General features: G+C 36.4%; 1 protein-coding gene across 1 annotated transcript in view; it reads left to right on the top strand.

Moving 5' to 3' along the window:
* Positions 1-18,492, top strand: part of SMPDL3A (sphingomyelin phosphodiesterase acid like 3A) — a 32,952-nt gene that overhangs the window by 8,747 nt on the left and 5,713 nt on the right. Inside the window, exons 2-7 of the mRNA XM_020986970.2 lie at positions 1,921-2,134; positions 3,495-3,639; positions 7,855-7,951; positions 15,457-15,635; positions 16,785-16,965; positions 18,443-18,492. The exon at positions 18,443-18,492 is cut by the window's right edge and continues 75 nt beyond it. Of these exons, the coding sequence (XP_020842629.1) occupies positions 1,921-2,134; positions 3,495-3,639; positions 7,855-7,951; positions 15,457-15,635; positions 16,785-16,965; positions 18,443-18,492 (866 nt within the window). The remainder of the gene's footprint in view (positions 1-1,920; positions 2,135-3,494; positions 3,640-7,854; positions 7,952-15,456; positions 15,636-16,784; positions 16,966-18,442) is intronic.

Below are 18,492 nucleotides of genomic sequence, written 5' to 3'. Positions count from 1 at the left end.
TAGGTGCTATTATTGACCTTCTTTTTACAGATGAGGAAACTGAGAGTGAGAGAAGTGACTTGTCCAGAGTCACACAGCTAATAAGTATCTGGGGCTAGATTTAAACTCAGTCTTCTTGACTCCAGATCAGGATCTGTATTCACTGGGCCAGCTACCTATCTGGGAATATGCCTGTGATGGTGATAGAGATAAACCAAGAAGTCAAGTCAATTCAAGAAGTATTTATTATATCTACTATGTTCCAAGCCCTATTCTAAGATCTAGAAATGACAGTGTTCAGAATAACAGTAAGAACATGATATTTTTTTTATTAATTTATTTTGATTAATCAACAATCACTTCCATAAGCTTTTGAGTTTTAAATTTTTCTCCCCCTCCCTCCCCACCTTCCTCCCCAAGATGGCACACAATCTGATACAGGCTATACATACACATTCATATTAAACATATTTTCACATTAGTCATGTTGTAAGGAAGAATTAGAACCAATAGAAGGAACCACAAGAAAGAGGAAACAAAACAAAACAGAAAAAAAGAGCAAATAGTATGCTTTGATCTTCATTCGAACTCCATAGTTCTTTCTTTGGATGTGGATAGCATTTTCCACCATGAGACCTTTGGAGATGTCTTAAATCCTTGCATTGCTGAGAAGGGCTAAGTCTATCAAAGTTAATCATTGCACAATGTGACTGTTACTGTGTACAATGTTCTCCTGGTTCTGTTCACCTCACTCAGAATCAGTCCATACAAGTCTTTCCAGGTTTTTCTGAAGTCTGCCTGCTCATGATTTCTTTTTTTTAAAAATTATTATTTTTTATTATTTTTTATTTTTAGGCAATTGGGGTTAAGTGACTTGCCCAGGGTCACACACTAGTAAGTGTCAAGTGTTTGATCTGAGGCTGGATTTGAACTCAGGTATTCCTGACTTCAGGGCTGGTGCTCTATCAACTGCACCACTTAGCTGCCCCCCTGCTCATAATTTCTTATAGAGTATGATATTTTTTACAAGTGTCTGACTATACAGTCTCTGTAGATGTACACATATTATACATTAATACACCTGAAACTGTTATGTTTCATACAACTGGATATGGCTGTCCTGAATGGAATCCCTTGCCACATCCCTAAATGTAATGACTTTAATCCTTAGGATAATTCCTAGGCAGTGGTAGTATCAGATGTTGGTTAAGGTAAGCATCCTGCACCATTTTCTCAGCTGCTCTGTTAAAGCAACATTGGACTATATCCTTTCCTACAACTGTTTCTATTGCTAAGTTAAATAGAAGGAAAACCTAGATAACAGGCAGCCATTAGGTGGCTTTCAAAAATACTAAATGGAAATTCCTACATTTAGACTAAAAGCTTCTGCTTTAAAAATTATATTCACTCTGTATTAATCTCAAGTGCAGCTTCAGATGAGAAAATAGGAGAAAGAGTATTCAGCGCAGGCTGTACCATTAGCTCAGCATGTAACACTGAGCAAATCATATGACCTTTCCATATTAGTTTTTCTGTCTGGAAAAATGCAAATAGTCATACCTGGAGAATAATTCTAAAGTCATAAATCCTTCAAGAAAACATGCTATTAAGGCACAAAGTATATTACTATCCTCCCACAAGGGTGTCTCCATATATTTCCTTATGCAAATTAGTTCTTACACATTCACACTATCTCTGAGTCCATCAACTGTGGCTCAAGTTTATGAGCCCAGTGAGTCAAATCATTTTGTTCAACTGTCTCCCGTTTCCTCATCTACTCATATGGAAAAATTACATATAACTGTAGGCCACAGGAACACGTCATTGGCTCAAAATTCCCCCTGCTGTCATGGGGACAACTGCTTCCAGTTTCTTATAAAATTGTGTAAAATTGAGTTTAGAGGCAGAAGAGTTTCAACAATATTTTCTTTCAATCCATAGGACAGTTTTGGCATGTGACTGACTTACACTTAGACCCTACATACCATATCACTGAGGACCATACAAAAGTATGCTTATCATCTAAGGGGGCAAATGCTTCCAACCCTGGTCCTTTTGGAGACTTTCTATGTGATTCTCCATACCAGCTCATTTTATCAGCATTTAATTTCATTAAGAGTTCTGGACAACAAGCATCTTTCATGATATGGACTGGGTAAGTGATCAAGCCAATAGTTAAAATTTATATGTCTACTTTATGAAAAACCTCAATATAATAGCAAATGACTTATAAAGATGTTGTATAGAATATATTTCCTCAAGTGCTTTACATTTATTTGGTTCCATAGCACTAGCTAAAATTAAGATTTCTTTTTTTTTAAGAAATGGTAAGAGATATTGAAGAAGCTACTCTTATGTATAATAGGAGTTAATTTACTACAAACTTTTCATATAATTAAAATGACTCGTGAAACATTAAAGATTTCAAAAATGGAATACTTTTGAAAAATATGTCTTACAGAAAGTATTGAATGTACTTTATCACTGTGTTGGTAGTTCTTATAAGAAGTCATGGAATATATGTTTTAGGAGTTTAAAATTTTGTTTCTTTTATGGTCTTTCTTTATTACTCTTGTCATGAATGTACTGCCTATGTGTCTAGGACCTAAACAAAAAAATCAGAAACCAGAAGTTTGAATGTTCTTAGGATCCCAGAGTTGGAAAGGACCTCAGAGATTACCTAGACTAACCTGGACCTGAATAAGATTGCCCTCTACAACATACCCCAAAAGTGTTCATCCATTGTTTACTCAAAGATCTCCAGAAAAGGGTTCCATTGGTTATTAAGGTGGTCCATTTCGCTTTTGGATAGCTCTAGTTTTTAGGAACTTTTTTTTTAACCAGTCCATATCTTCTTATTTGCCTTTCTACCTTTTGATTGCTTAGCTATGTCCTTTGGGATTAATCAAAACAAAGCCAATCTCTCTTCTACATGACAGCCTTTCAAATACATGAAAAAAGCTATTATTTCTCCCCCAGTCTCTTCTCTTTCTTCTTCAATTGATCATTGTTAAGTCCATGACTTTACATCTTTTACCCCAAGCCTCTCCCATATACCTGTTTGTTTTTCACATTTAAATGTTTTCTCTTGGTTTCTGTTTCCCTGGGTCTCTCTGGATTCACTTTCTTTGTTGATCCTCTGATGGAATCATTAACAACAACTAATCACTTTCTATACTGCTTTAAGGTTAGCAAAGTACATCACGTACATTATTTCATTTAAGCGTTACAAAAATCCTGTGAAATTGATGCTATTAGTATTATTCCCAGATTATAGGTGAGGAAACTTAATGTGGAGGAGAAAGAAGGGCAAAAAGAACTGTTCAATGTGCTAGTGAAGTAATGAAAAAAATGGGTGATACCAGTATATTTTGGAATGTTATTTGAAGCAACTTTACATGTCATGATTTGTAAACATTGTATATCTAAGGTGATTGGCAAAACTTCTTATAAAACTCCATTTTCCCTTAATTGCCATCTGTTTTGCTAATTAATGAACACTATCTTCTCTTCAGGGATAGCCCTCCTCATGTTCCAGTAAAGGAACTCTCCACAGACATAGTAATAAATGTCATTGGCAATATGACAACCACCATCCAAAGCCTCTTTCCCAATTTCCAGGTTTTCCCTGCTTTGGGCAATCATGACTACTGGCCTCAGGTAACTTTATTTTCCAGAAGCCTTAAAACAATTGATTTTTAGGGGATAAAAGTAGAGCTGTTAGGATCTATTACTATTTGATGGAAAAGGGGGGTAGGGATGGGGTAAGCAAAAATAAATGAACTGTTGTTTTTGTATGAAAATATAGAGTCAATTTATTGATTTTTCAGGGATTGATGATCCATTTTGGGAATTATCACAACCCCTTTTGTTACTTTTACTCTCATCATCTAGTTCTGCTCTTTTAAGTCATTTTATTTCATTTTTTTATTGCTTCTATGAGGGGGAAGAGGAAAGGAAATCTAAACTTTTAAGTTTTCACTTTGTCATTAAGGTTGGCAGTGATTATGAACTCTTGGTCAAAGTCAGGTATGGGAATTATCCAAGGATTCCAGTTATTCTATTGAATATAGCTCCCTATTGTTACAGATTAAAATAAGTGTGGCTGAAAAGGCTGTTGCAATATATGTTTAGAATTACTCCTGAATTTTAGAATGAAATTTAAGTTTCAGATGACCTGTAGATACTGAGATTTAGTGCTATGAAAAATGCTGGCGGAACTGTGGGTTAGCAAAAGTAGATGACTGTTTAAATTAAAGCAATAGACAATATCCAAAGTTGCATGTTATAACCAGTGTATTTTTTGTTTGTGATTAAATGTGATATGGGTATTAATCAGTGTCTAAGGACACATTTTGGCCAATTTCTTTGAAAATGTGTACTTGTTTATATAAGGCATCTTTGTCTCCTCTGATTAGAGTCAATGCCATCAACTTCTCATTAATAATGCTAACTTATAATAACATTTTGTTCAAAATAGTGCAAATTGCATGCTACATAATAGTTAAATCAAATCAACCAGCACTTATTAAGCACCAGGGAATACAAGGAAAGGCAAAAATGGTCACTGCCCTTAAGAAGTTCACAGTCTGATTGGGGGAATATTGTACAAAATGACTGTACAAATAAGATACAGAATAATTTGGAGAGAATCTCAGAGGGAAGGCACTAAGATTATGGAGATCTGGGAAAGGTTTCTTGTAGAAGGTGGGGCTTCAGCTAAGACTTGCAGGAAGCAAGGAGGAAGATATGAGGAGAGACAGAGTTCCTGGTGTGGGACACAGATAGTGAATATGCAGGTAGAGATGTTTTAAGGCATCTGGAGCTCATTTGAGTCTAAAGCTCTTAAGAGAAGTGAATGCTAGAGATAAAAATTTGATAGTCATAAGCATAAAGGTGAGAGCTAAAGCTATAAGAATAAATGAATTTGCCAAGGGAATCAAAGAAGATCCACAGACAAAACCTTAAGAAACACACAGCATAAAAACTCAGGATTGTACAAGCAGGCACAGAAACAGACTAAGATATAACACTTAGTCAAGTAGGAAGAGAAGTAATATTATATTGTGTCTCTGAAACTCAAGGAGAAAGGATTTTGAAGACTAGAATGGCCTACTAATGTTCAATAAAGCTTGGACAGACTGAATATAACCATCCTAAACCATATAAGCTTCATTTACCTTACCATATAAAACCCCATGTATTCTCTCAGTTCATGAATATTTTTGGTAAAGGAGCTTTAATTTCTCAGCTTGAAAAATTAGCATTTTCATTTTAAAAAATGTTGTTATCTTTTGTTTTTACATCGCCTTAATTAGCCAATGTAGACAGGTTTTTCTGCTCTATAAGCTAGCCCTCATAATAAAGAATTAAAAAAAAAGGAAAAACCAGTTCAAAACTGATCAATGTATCAACCATGTATCAGTATATGCAACATGTATATATGTTTGTGGGTGTCTGGTTGTATTTCTTTCAATTCATGTTGTAGTCATGTTAATTGTTTTCTTGCTTCTTCTTACCCTCTACCTCAGTTCTTAGAAGTCTTTGTATGGTTTTCTGAATGGCTCACATTAATTTTTTTTAAAAAATTCAATTTTTATTCAAATTATAGTTTTGTTACCTTTGTTTCTGAATATACATCTCCCATATGCAGAAAATAGGGGAAAAAACAATCAAAATAACCAACATATCACTTTTTTTTGATGATGATATGTGCAATGCTCCATACAGAACTCTCCCTTATTTGATAATATTATTAAAATGGTTTTTGTCCTCCCATCATTAACAGAAATACAAATTGCACCGTGACAAGCACAGAGATAACTTCTTCCAGAGTTATCTGTAAATAATTATAGTGGGTATTAGGCAATGATGACTGAGAAAGATGCTATTGAATTAGAAGCATAATGTCTAATGCAGGCATGTAAATATTTATCGTAGATACACAAACACATATGCACATATTCACATCTCCACCCATTACAACAGAAGAGGTAGGTATCTGTTTGGCAGGCTTTGAGATTCCTTTTTGCTCCCACCCAAGGAAACAGCCTGGGTCAGGGTCCCTAATTAATCTTTAGGTTTTTTCCACACCCCTGTACTGGTAAAGATGGATGAGCCTAGTCCTTCCTTTATTCTTGGCTGTGGATGTTACACACCCAGAAGGCAATGTGGTGGACTGGATGGAACATGGTAAAGGAAATCTTCATTCTGTTGCAGCCCTTCTATTATGGTGACCTTGAACAAGTCTTTATTCCTTTATCTATAAAACAAGAGGGTTGAATTATATGATATCTAAGTTCCCATTCATTGCTAAAAAATTCTATGATTTGATAATTCTAAGTGCTATAATATTTTTCGACCTAGCATCCTGGAATCTCCACTTAATTGTGGCAAGTAAGACCTGAACAAGGATGGTTTGAGATTGTCATGCTATGGATTGTTATTGAAGTCCTGTTTGACATGTCATTGTATAACATTTTATTAAGTGACCCTGACCTCTGATACAGAGCAAAACAAAATGAAGTAATTAGTTTCAGTTAGAATAAGCTGTTTGGTTATTACTTAACCTGAATGTACACAAGTTGCCATTACATATTTGGCAATTAGGAAAAATCATCTAGAACTAATGTTTTGGGTCACATTGGGCAATGACTAGGATGTTGCATTGGTTCTGACATGTAGATCTATATCTTGGAGGAGATTCCATCACTAATATATGAATGGGCAGTTATGGGGAAAATTTTTGATTTTTAGGCATGTCACAATGTTAATATATTCCAATGATTTTCTGATTCTGAAAGTGTCTAGGGTTTTAATTTACATCTCCATTCTTTAAAACCAAGGTGTTGTGTTTTTTAATTATTGATGCTACTGTAACAACAGCTGTATTTTCTCCATGAATATAAAAGTAATAACTTGCATTTGTCAATAATTCTTTGAGAAGCTCAAGCCATGTTGAAAGGTAAAATGAAAACAGATGTAAAGAATCTTCAGGTGAAGAGACAATGTTAGAATAAGAATAATGATAAAGATAATAATAACAATAACTATCATTTAAATAGTGCTTGCTATATGCCAAACACTGTGCTTAGCACTTTACAGTTATTTCATTTGATCTTCACAGTAACCCTGAGAAGTAGATGCTATTATCCCCATTTTACAGATGAATATACAAGAGTCTGTGAAGAAATTATAAGTATGGGAATTCCCTCTCCCAAAAAAATCCTTCACAATCTCTCCAAAATTTTGTAGATAAATCCTAGAGAAATTTATTCTGGAATGTTCATCTGTGGCAATGTTACAGTGGAAGGAGCACTGACTATAGAGTCAGAGGACTCACCTCAGTTCAAATCTTCTACAGCTTGCTACCTGTATGATCTTGGGAAGGTCATTTAGTTTTCCTCTGTCTCAGTTTCCTCATATGGAAAATGAGAGGTTTGGATTAGGTCACTTCTGAGGTCCCTTCTAGCTCTAGATATTTTGATCTTTGGGCACGTAGAAGATATGTGACTTGCTCTGCATCACACAGTTGATATGTGTTAAGAAGTAATATTTGAACCCAGGTCTTCCTGATTTCAAGTCTGGCACACTATTTACTCTATCCATACTGCCTCAGAAAAAGAGCATGCTAGAGTAAATTGTGAAAGGGAGTCTGTTGTAGGTAGGTCACAGGAACCAAGGGAATCAAATTAGCATCTGTAATTATGTTACATTTTCAGAAGATTTTGTGTGATTTAGAGTTCTCATGGTCATAAGAATATGATCATTATATTTAGGTTATTTATTTTTTAAAATAGTTCTACCATCATTGTTTTTCATCCATGTGCCTTATTCGAAAATTAAATTGTGCTTTATGTTGTTATGTTTGGTCAGGACCAACTGCCTATATCCACCAGCAAAGTATATGAAGCTGTAGCAAACTTCTGGAAACCATGGTTAACTGAGGAATCCATCCGTACTTTGAGGACAGGTAAATTCCAAGAGCTATAGATACCTTCTTTGCCATGCTTTGAAAACATGTGGTTTATGTCTACTACGGAAGTGTTTTGCATAACTGCACATATATGGCCTGTATTGAATTGCTTACCTTTTCAATGAGGGTGGGAGGAAGGGAGAAAATTTGGGACCCAAAGTTTTAAAAACATATGTTTAAAAAAAATATTTCCACATGCAGCTGGGAAATAAAAAGTACAGGAAATGAGGTACAGAAATCTATCCTTCCCTACAGGAAAATAGAAGGGGAAGGGGATAAGAGAAGGCGGGGAGAGATAGAAGGGAGGGCAGACTAGGGGAAGGGGTATTCAGAATGCATGCCATCTTGGGGTGGTGGGAAGGGCAAGATGGGGTGAAAATTTGGAATTCAAAATCTTGTGGAAGTAAATGTTGAAAACTAAAAATAAATAAATTTATATTAAAAAAAATGAAAACGTGGTTTAGACTTGGTCTTTAATTAATTGCATTTGGTTGGGTGTGCCTTACCAGTCCCAGAGAGTTCCAGCACCCTGTTTTACTGGAAGTCTGTGACTTGTTAACATTGCTTTAGTACAGCTGCTATGAACCAGTTTATCTTGTGGGTAGTTCTGTCCCTTGCTTTCTTCCCTCCCTTCCTGAATTTGTGACTGTCAGGAGAAAAAATTAGCATGTGACACATGAAACAAAACTTGACATATGGATTTGAATATGAATAAAAAATAGCTCTGAAACCAGTGCAGTAGCCAAGTCAATTAAAAAGTGTGAACATGTGCAAGTGCCAACTTTAACCAATTAGCCACAACTTTGCAAGACTTAAATGACTGAGCTTTTCCAATGTAGATTGGAATGGTGAGATGTTACATTTTTGACAATAGGCATACAGGAAGTATATTACTATGCCTGTTGGAAAAGTATAAACACATAGATGGCATACCATAATGCCCAATCTGATAGATGCCCTAAAAAGTAGGTTATTTGGTAGAAATCTTCCTTTAATCTGGTCAATTAGGGTGTATTTAAATGGCATACTGACTAAACATCGAAAAACCCTAGATGAACTCTTTAACCTAACAACAACCCCTGGAAAGAGAACTTGCAGAAATTTCATAATCCAGGCAAACTGATGACTAAATAATGTCCTTAAGGAAATGCTAAATTGAGGACTACTGGAAGTGGTTTGCTCAGTCAACAAGCATTTGTTTCAAAGTACTTTGTGTCAAGCAGTGTACTAAATTAAAGGGATAAAATGAGGAAAAAAACAAGGTCCCTTTTTTTGCAGGAGCTCCCATTCTAACAGGGGAGACAACATGCAACTACGTATATACAAGATATATAAAGTGTAAATGGAAGGGTAGTCTTAGAGAGAGACTTGAGATGGGGAGCCAAGAAAGGCCTCCTGCAGAAGGTTAGGATGTCAAGACTTGGGTCTTAAAAGAAGTCAGGGAAGCTAGTAATCTGAGAGAAGGAGGGAAAATCTTTTAAACATGAATGAGGGACCATCAGGACTTGTTCAGGGAGTTGAGAGATGGGATGCTTTGTTTGAGGGATAGCAAGGTGCTATGGGGCAGCTAGGTGGCATAATGGATAGAGCTCTGGGCCTAGAGTCAGAAAAACTCAGATATGACCTTAAACGCTAGCTGTGTGATATTGGGAGAGTCACCCCTGTTTGCCTCAGTTTCCTCATCTGTAAAATGAGCTGCAGAAGGAGATGGCAAACCACTTCAGTATCTTTGAGAAGAAAACCCCACATGGGGCCACAAAGAGTTGGACACAACTGAAAAAACTCAACAATAACAAAAAAGGCCACTGTAGTCGGATCATAAAGTGTGTGAAGGGGAGTAAAGTGTAAAAACAAAACTAGAAAGATAGGAGGTCGGCTTGTGAACAGTTTTCAATGTCAAACATGAATTTATATTTGGTCCTGGAGGTTATAGGGAGCCACTGGATTTTATTGAGTAGAGGGGTGACATTGTTAGACCTATGCTTTAAGAAAATCACTTTGGCAGCTGAATGGAAGTTGAATTGGAGTAGAGAGAGATTTGATGAAGGGAAACCAAGTAGAAGACTATTGCAATAGTCTAGGTAAGAGGCAATAGTCTAGGTAAGAAGGGGCCTCTGTAAGAGTGATGGCTGTACGAGCAGAGAAAAGGAAGACAGGAGTGATATAAAGGTAAAGACTGCACCTTTGACAATAGATTGTGGGGGTAGTGTGAATGAAGAGGCAGCTTGGTATAGTACATATAGCAGGACTTGAGGGAAGCACAACTGAATTTAAACTTTTCCTCTAATACCTACTAGTTGAATGACCCTAGACAAGTAACTTATTCTTTCTTAGCTAGAATTTCTTCATCTCTAAAATGATGATTAATAACAATATCTACATCACAGAATTGTTGTGAAGATACAATGAGAAATCTTATGCATATGTATATATATGTACACACAGAGATATATGCATGTGCATGTATATGCATATATACATGCACACACATATACATATACATATACACATATATCCATACATACATATGAAAAATATTAATACTGTACTCTGAATTTTAGGCTCAAGTTTGCCAAAACAGCTTCAAAGATGGCCCAGAAATACTACTAGACAAATGTTATTTGATTATTCTTTGCATTTATAGATTCATAAGATTTTGGATCAGGAAGTGAACTTGGAGGAAACTAAGGCCCAGAAAAATGAACTGACTTGCCCAAGATCTCGCATAGTCAGCAAACAACAGAGGACATGAGTCAGGTCCTCTGACCTGCCCTACACCATATCACTTCTCTAGTCCAGTATGACTCCTCTCACCCTCTGATCCCCCACCACCTTGTTATCGTCTGTTCACTACTAGGTTGGTTTTAAAAAAACAAATCTACAATGGCCAAATTTGGTCCTTTTTATGCAGCTGTTAAACAAAATAATTAACTTTTTTCAGACAAGTGTTATATAGCCAACTTTTGAGTTACATGACATGTTGTAACAGGACTAGTGGGCAGGTAGGTGGTGCCCTGGATATAGCGCTTGGCCTGAACTCAGGAAGACCTGAATTCAAATCCAGCCTCAGACTTAGTTAGTTGTGTGACCCTAGGCAAAACACTTAACCCTGTTTGCCTCAGTTTCCTCTTCTGTAACATGAGCTGGAGAAGGAAATGGCAAACCACTCCAGTACTGTTGCCAAGAAAACCCCAGATGGAATCATGAAGAATCAGACACAACTGAAAAATGACTGAATAAACAAATGGGACCAAAATTTCTCTGACACGTGTTCATTTCTCTTACCCACAACATTTTGGGAGGCCTTACCTGAAAGAAAACAAACCTGCCCTCAAGACTTGATTGGCCTTAGTTTCCCTGACTCAGTTTCCTGGTTATCTAGGCAAAAGAAAATTTCCAGCCACATGTAATCTGCACCTCTCAGACATGGTGGTGCCTAAGACCATAAGAATCACTATACTTTGATGGCCTACTATCAGATGCAGTGGAGAAGAGGGAGTTGTATACAGATAACCTAAGTGTTACGGTATTCTTGTTGCATATTCTTGCTTTTTTAGGGCAGAGTAAACTTCCTTTGTTTAATGTTCAGTGACTTCAAATGCCTCATTTTACCCCAACATTGAACCAGAATTAAGAGGGTTCTGGCCTTAGAGCCATGCCTCCAACATTTATAACAATGGTTTGTGCTTGTCGCTGCTGTTGTTCAGTCATTCAGTCATATTCAATTCTCCACAACTCCATGAACCATGGCACATTAGGCCCTTCTGTCCTCCACTATCTCTCAAAGTCTGCCTAAGTTCACATTCTTTGTTTCTGTTTATCTCATCCTCTGCTGTCCCATTTTTTCCTTTTTGCCTTCAATGTTTCCTAATATCACAGTTTTTTCTAGTGAGTCCTGACTTCTCATTATGTGGCCAAAGTATTTAAGCTTTACTTTCAGTATTTGACCTTCCAGTGAATAGCCTGAATTAATTTCTTTACGTATTGACTGATTTGATCTCCTTGCTGTTCAAGGGACTCTCAAAAGTCTTCTCGAGCTGCACAACTTGAAAATTTCAATTCTGTGGTGCTCAGCCTTCCTTTAGTCTAACTCTGACATCTATATGTTGCTACTGGAAAAAACAACACAAAACAAAACATAGCTTTGACTAGATAGGCAGGCCACTGTTTGCAAGGTGATGTTTCTGCTTGTTAGTGTGCTGTCTAAATTTCTCATAGCTTTCCTTCCAAGGAGCAAGCATCTTTTTAATTTCAAGGCTACAGTTACCATCTGCAGTGATCTTTGAGTCCAAAAATATAAAGTCTGATATTGCTTCCATTTCTTTGCTCTCCATTTGCCAGGAAATGATGGGAATAGTTACCCACTCTTAGTATTTTTAATGTTAAACTTCAGGCCAGCTTTTAGACTCTCTTCTTTCACCCTCATCAAGAGGCTTCTTAATTCTTTACTTTCTGCCATCGGAGTGGTACTGTGTGAATATCTGAGATTGTTGATATTTCTCCCAGCAGCCTTAATTACAGCTTTTGATTCATGCAGTCTGGCATTTTGCATGATGTACTCTCCATATAAGTTAAATAAATAATGTAATAATATACAGCCTTACTGTACTCCTTTTCCAATCTAAAACCAATCAGTTGTTCCATTTTCAGTTCTGTTACTTCTTGGCCTGCATACAGATTCCTCAGGAAACAAATAAGATGATCTGGTACTCCCATCTCTTTGAGGACTTGCCACCTTTTGTTGCAACCCATACAGTCAAAGGCTTTAGTGTAGTCAATTAAGTAGAAGTTGATATTTTTCTGGAACTCCCTTGCTTTCTCCATAATCCACAAATGTTGGCAATTTGGTCTCTAATTCCTCTGCCTCTTTGAAAACCAACTTGTTCTTTTGATAATTCTCAGTTCACATATTGCTGAAGCCTAGCTTGCAGAAACTTAAGCATAACCTTGCTTGTGTGTGATATGAGCACAATTGTTTGGTAATTTGAACATTCCTTGGCATTTTCCTTCTTTCAGAGTGGAATGTAAACTGATCTTTTCTAATCCAGTGGTCACGGTTGTGTTTTTCAAATTTGCTGGCATATTGAGTGAAGCACTTTAATGGCATCATATTTTAGGATTTTACATAGCTCACCTCCACTAGCCTTATTGTTAGCAGTGTTTCCTAAGGCCCACTTGACTTCATTCTTCAGGATGTCTGGCTCTAGATCAGTAACCATACCATTCTGGTTATTGGTGATATTAATCTTGTATAGTTCTTTGTATAGTCTTGCTACCTTAATCTCTTCTGCTTCTGCTAAATCTCTACCATTTTTGCCTTTTATCAGGTCCATTTTTAGGCCAAATTTGAACTCACAAAAATGAGTCTTCTTTACTCCAGAACTGGCACTTTATCCGCTATATCACCTAGCTGCCCATAACCAGGGTGGAGTCACATTTCTGTATCATTTTTTAGACGTGTGTGGTTCTGTCTGATGGTAGGGTGGTAGAGTATAAATCATTTACACTTAATATTTTCCATCCCACACTCCTCAGTGAAAGTGATTATAGTTCCATGAAGCCATGGAAGTCAGCTTTTCAAAAATAAGTTTCAGTAGAATGTTCATACTCATTCTTCTTCACTTCAATTACCCCTGTAGCAAAAAAAAAAAATACTGAGATCACAATGATTGTATCCAGTGGTGTAGTGGAGAGAGCACTGAATTTGGAGTTAGAAAACTGGGTTTGGATCTCATCTGGGCTCTTTGTGGATTTTGGCTGGTCACAATCCCTTGGGGACTATTTCTTCATCTATAAAATGAAGAGGCTGGAGTAGATTCCTCAATAGTCTGTTTCAGCTCTAAATATTATAATACTATAAGATAAAAAAAAGGAAGGAGGGAAGAGGAAGAACGTGAAAAGGAGGAGAAAGAAGAAGAGAAGAATAGGTATAAATATTCTCTGTACTTCCACAATCTTCACCATTGAAGAGTTTTTATTTAATAGTCTACCCCTCCTATTCCACAATACCTTCTATTTTATATTCTTCCCATTTCCCATTATATCCCTCTTTCCCTCTAAAATTCCTTGACATCCTTTAATCTGTCCTTTCTTCTTGTCTCTGATGAAAAGGTGGTCTTTCTCCTTGTCCAGATGATTGCACATTTAATTGTTTCTTTCTCTCTACTTTTCAATCCTTTCTATTTATTGGTTCCTTCTCTATTGTTTTCAAACATGCCCAAGTCTCCTCCATCCTCTACTTCCTGAGTTTTTGTGACAGTATCATAGTTTCCTTACTTAGCTGACTGCTCTTTTTCAGTCTCCTTTGCAGGCTGATCATCCATTTCGTACTTCCTAACTGTGAGTTTTCCCTTAGGCTGTGCTCTGAGTCCTTTGTGCTCTATTCCCTCTTAGTTACCTCAGAAGTTTTTTTCAGTTTAGTTATCTTTATACAGATGACTCAAAACCTCTTTCCCCAGTCTTTTTTTTTTGCCTTTTTGGTGAGGCAATTGGGGTCAAATGACTTGCCCAGGGTCACACAGCTAGTAAGTGTCATGTGTCTGAGGTTGGATTTGAACTCAGGTCCTCCTGACTCCAAGGCCAGAGCTCTATACACTGCACCACCTAGCTTCCCCCCCACCTCCAGTCTTTCTCTTGTTGAACTTCAGTCCTTCATTACCAACTGCTTAGTGGACATTTTAAATTGGATATTGAAGAACCAGCTCAAATCGAATAGGCCCAAAATGGAACTCCGTATCTTTTCCCTCAAACCAGCTCTACCTCCATACTTCTCAATTTTTTGAGATTATCATCATCTTTTCAATTACCCTGATTTTATTTCAGCTTTATCCTGGATTCTTCATTTACCATCACCAACATATCTAGTCATTTGCCAAATCTTGCTGTTTTTATCTTTACAACATCTCTCAATTCTGATTCCTTCTCTCTGTTCACACAGCTACCATCTTAGTTCAGGCCCTTATCACCCATCACTTAGATTGGTGGTGTCAAACTCAAATACAGTTTTAACAACTGTAAAATGTGGATTAAAATAATGCCCATCTCCCAGGGTTGTGAGGATGAAATGAGAAAATATTGTAAAGCATTTTGTAAACCTTAAAGCACTACATAAATGCAAGCTATTTTTGTTAAACAGAGAGAAACCAGAATTCAGTAATTTCAAAGCTTGAACTGGATCTGTGATTTCATGGGCCCGGGGAACTCCCAGTGAGAACACACCACTTACCAATGCAAGTCAGCACCTGATATGCTCCTTTTAGTCTTGAGAGTTCTACTTAATTCATTTTTAGAGATTTAAAAAAATTAGTCTAATTTGGAATACCATTATGATATGTAAGTATCCCTATCCTGTATCCTCCTAATGACAATCCATGACTGTGCTTGCTGGAGAAAAAGAGGGATCAATTCTACCTTTCTGACTGAAGATGCTGCATCTTAGTTAAGGATTTGCTTTTGTGTGTGCATGTATTTTCTTATAACGTGTGTTGAATTTGTTTTCACAGGTGGCTTCTATTCACAGACCGTTCCATCTCATTTGAGCCGTCAGTCCCTCAGGATCATCAGTCTAAACACAAACTTGTACTATAGCCCCAATAATGTCACTCGTAACAAGACTGACCCTGCAAATCAGTTTGAGTGGCTGGAGGACACACTAAAGAACTGTCGGCAAAATAAAGAAAAGGTTAGAGACCATGCTGTCCTAAAGCCCTGAGGAGGCATCAAGGGATTTAAGCAATTGGGCTATTGGGTGATGGGTTAGGTAGAAAAGAAAGGGAAGCTTGGGGATAGGATATGGATCCTAGATCTGCTGGGCACACCTTAAGGACACAACATAGAGAACTGGGTCTGAATGGGTGCTAACTGGGGCAGAAACAATAAAAGGGAAAGAAAGATGACCTATACAGGGAGTATATGAGGTAGAGAAATAGTTTTATTACCTCCTACTATGGGGCTTTCCCTTCTCAAATGGCAGGTACTAATGATAATGATTAATTAAGCATGTTTAGTGTAGGAATTTATATATAAATATATATACACACATATAACAAGGATGTAGCACAGAAGGGAAGAGGTTATCGCATGTCATAGTTTCTCTGTATTCCTAGGAGCCGTAGCTAAGGGATAGAGTGAGGTCTAACAAGAAGTACTAGAATTTTTCATTATATTGGCACTAACTACCTTGGGCAACATGTCTAACTCTGACAGTCCTGTTGTATATAATAACAATTTTTAATTTGTTTTAGATTGTAGACACAAAACTGATTTTAAAAATTATTTTCATTAAAAACTTTCACACAAGCTGAATATTACAGAGGGAAGAACACTGTCTTTAGAGTCAGACAGTCTGAGTTCCAGTCTTGCCTCTAATGTGTACCACCTTAGAAACCTTAGACAGATCACTCTGTGCATCAGTTTCCTCAAGTCTAAAATGAATAAGTTGAACTATATTGCCTCTGAGGTCTCTTCCAGCTTTATGCTCCTATGAAGAATTTATATTTATGATTTTATGCTCCTATAAAGAATTTATAGTACTACATAACCAGGCATCTATGTAGTTAAAATGAGAAAACAGCTTAAAATAGTGTTTACATAATTATTCAAGGATAAGTTCAGGGGAATGGCTTATTATCTCATTCCTTTTTTTTCCCTCCAAAAATGTGATTGTAGTACCTGGGATCCTAGATATTTTAAATGACTTTCTAGTTGGATGGTTTACAATGAATGAAACTTATTTAATATGACTCAGATCTTACCATATAAGGTTGATAAGAGAAATCTAGGGTATAACTTAAAAATGTGCTACTATGCCTTATTGTATTTGTTTTTTCAGGTGTATGTGATAGCACATGTACCAGTGGGATATCTACCATTTTCAAGAAATACAACTGCTATGAGAGAATATTACAATGAGAAACTGATTGGTATTTTCCACAAGTACAGTGATATTATTGCGGGACAATTTTATGGACACACTCACAGGGATAGCATTATGGTCCTTTCAGATAGAAAAGGTAATGTTGGATGGTATGTTTGCAAATTGATGCTTCAACATAGTGTCTACCCAAACAGCTAACTTGATATAGCAGATTACAAAATTAATTAATTAAAAGTTATATATACAGAAGGGTACAATGATTCAGACCCCTAAATCCCACCTTTTTCTGCAACCTTTTGGGTTTTACTCTAGAAGTAGAAATTATCCTATCTATTCTAACATGTTATGATAGTGTGATTTTTAAGCTTGTACATAATACATTTCCTTGGCTGTATAGATTCAACATTACTTGATTGGCCTCAATGAGAGAGCCTCTTAAACTCCAGCTAAGTTAATTTTGTTTTAGAATAAATATCATCCTTGAATTTAGAGATAATATGATGGTAGTTATTTCCATTGTTCTTTGTTTGACTAAGTTTAAAGTCCAAGGAATGTAGAGGGCAAAGCTCCATTTATCTATCTTTTAAAATTTAATATATTTGGCTTTTGGTTATCAGTGGTTCATCTACAATGAATTTCTCATTTAAGTACTTCCTGATACTGTCACCTGTTCTGCTTAAATCAAAACCTTTCTTGATATAAAACAAGGTCTTGCTTAATCTAGCCTAAGAGGAGCAGGAAACAAAAACATTTTATGGCAAATACTTCATAACCACTCAAGGCAAGATGTACTATACCCACAACTTTATTTTGAGAAGCCAACTCTGCTCCCAGCTGCTGCTTTGTATTAGTCCACGGGGTGATGCTGTTTTCCTTGGCAGTGTCATGAAGAACTTGGAAAAGGGGCAGGAAAGGAAAGTATGGAAACTTTGTAGGTCATCTTGAGTTATATCATCAGACTGCAGGACCAATTACACGCTAAAGTATTGGTAATTCCCAGAATATCTGATATCCATGCAATGTGTAAGAACAAAAATCCATTCTTAAGGGAATTACGATGTAGAATTTTTATATTTTGATTATGTATACTTCTGCTTTCTTCCATTTTGTGAATAAATCAGAACTAAATCAACAGGTGTATTAGTTTCCAATCTCATAAAAATTTGTCATACACATACACACATATGTATGTATAAAATTTATAGTTATATATGTGTAGATGTAATACACACATATTAGCAATCAACAGAAACACCCAAAACATTTTTTTCAATAGAAATTGGAAGATATTTCTCTTGTAGAAAAATAAAGTATCATTCTCCTTCCTGTCAACTAAGTCCTTTATTTAATTTGTATTGTCTATTTCTGTCATGTTCTCCTTCCAATTAGAAACCCTGAAGAAAATGGTCTGTTTCTCTAGGATATTGTGATTTGTTTTTTCTCAAGAAGAGATTCAGAACAATAAAAAGTGCTTACTACTCTATGACATTTGAATAAAATTCTTAATGTGTAGCTATTGGGATTAGATTAAGGAAGAGAGGCGGTATAAACCACATGTACTCTAAAAACATTTGTTTAATATAGTTTGCATTGTGTATGTGTGTTTTAACTAGGAAATCCAGTCAGTTCCTTGTTTGTGGCTCCTGCTGTGACCCCAGTAAAG

The sequence above is a fragment of the Phascolarctos cinereus genome, unplaced genomic scaffold, assembly GCF_003287225.1.
Source record: "Phascolarctos cinereus isolate Bilbo 61053 unplaced genomic scaffold, phaCin_HiC Scaffold_5;HRSCAF=322, whole genome shotgun sequence".
Lineage (NCBI taxonomy): Eukaryota > Metazoa > Chordata > Mammalia > Diprotodontia > Phascolarctidae > Phascolarctos > Phascolarctos cinereus.
The sequence above is the reverse complement of the archived record's forward strand: the minus strand, read 5'-3'. Positions and strand labels throughout refer to the sequence as shown.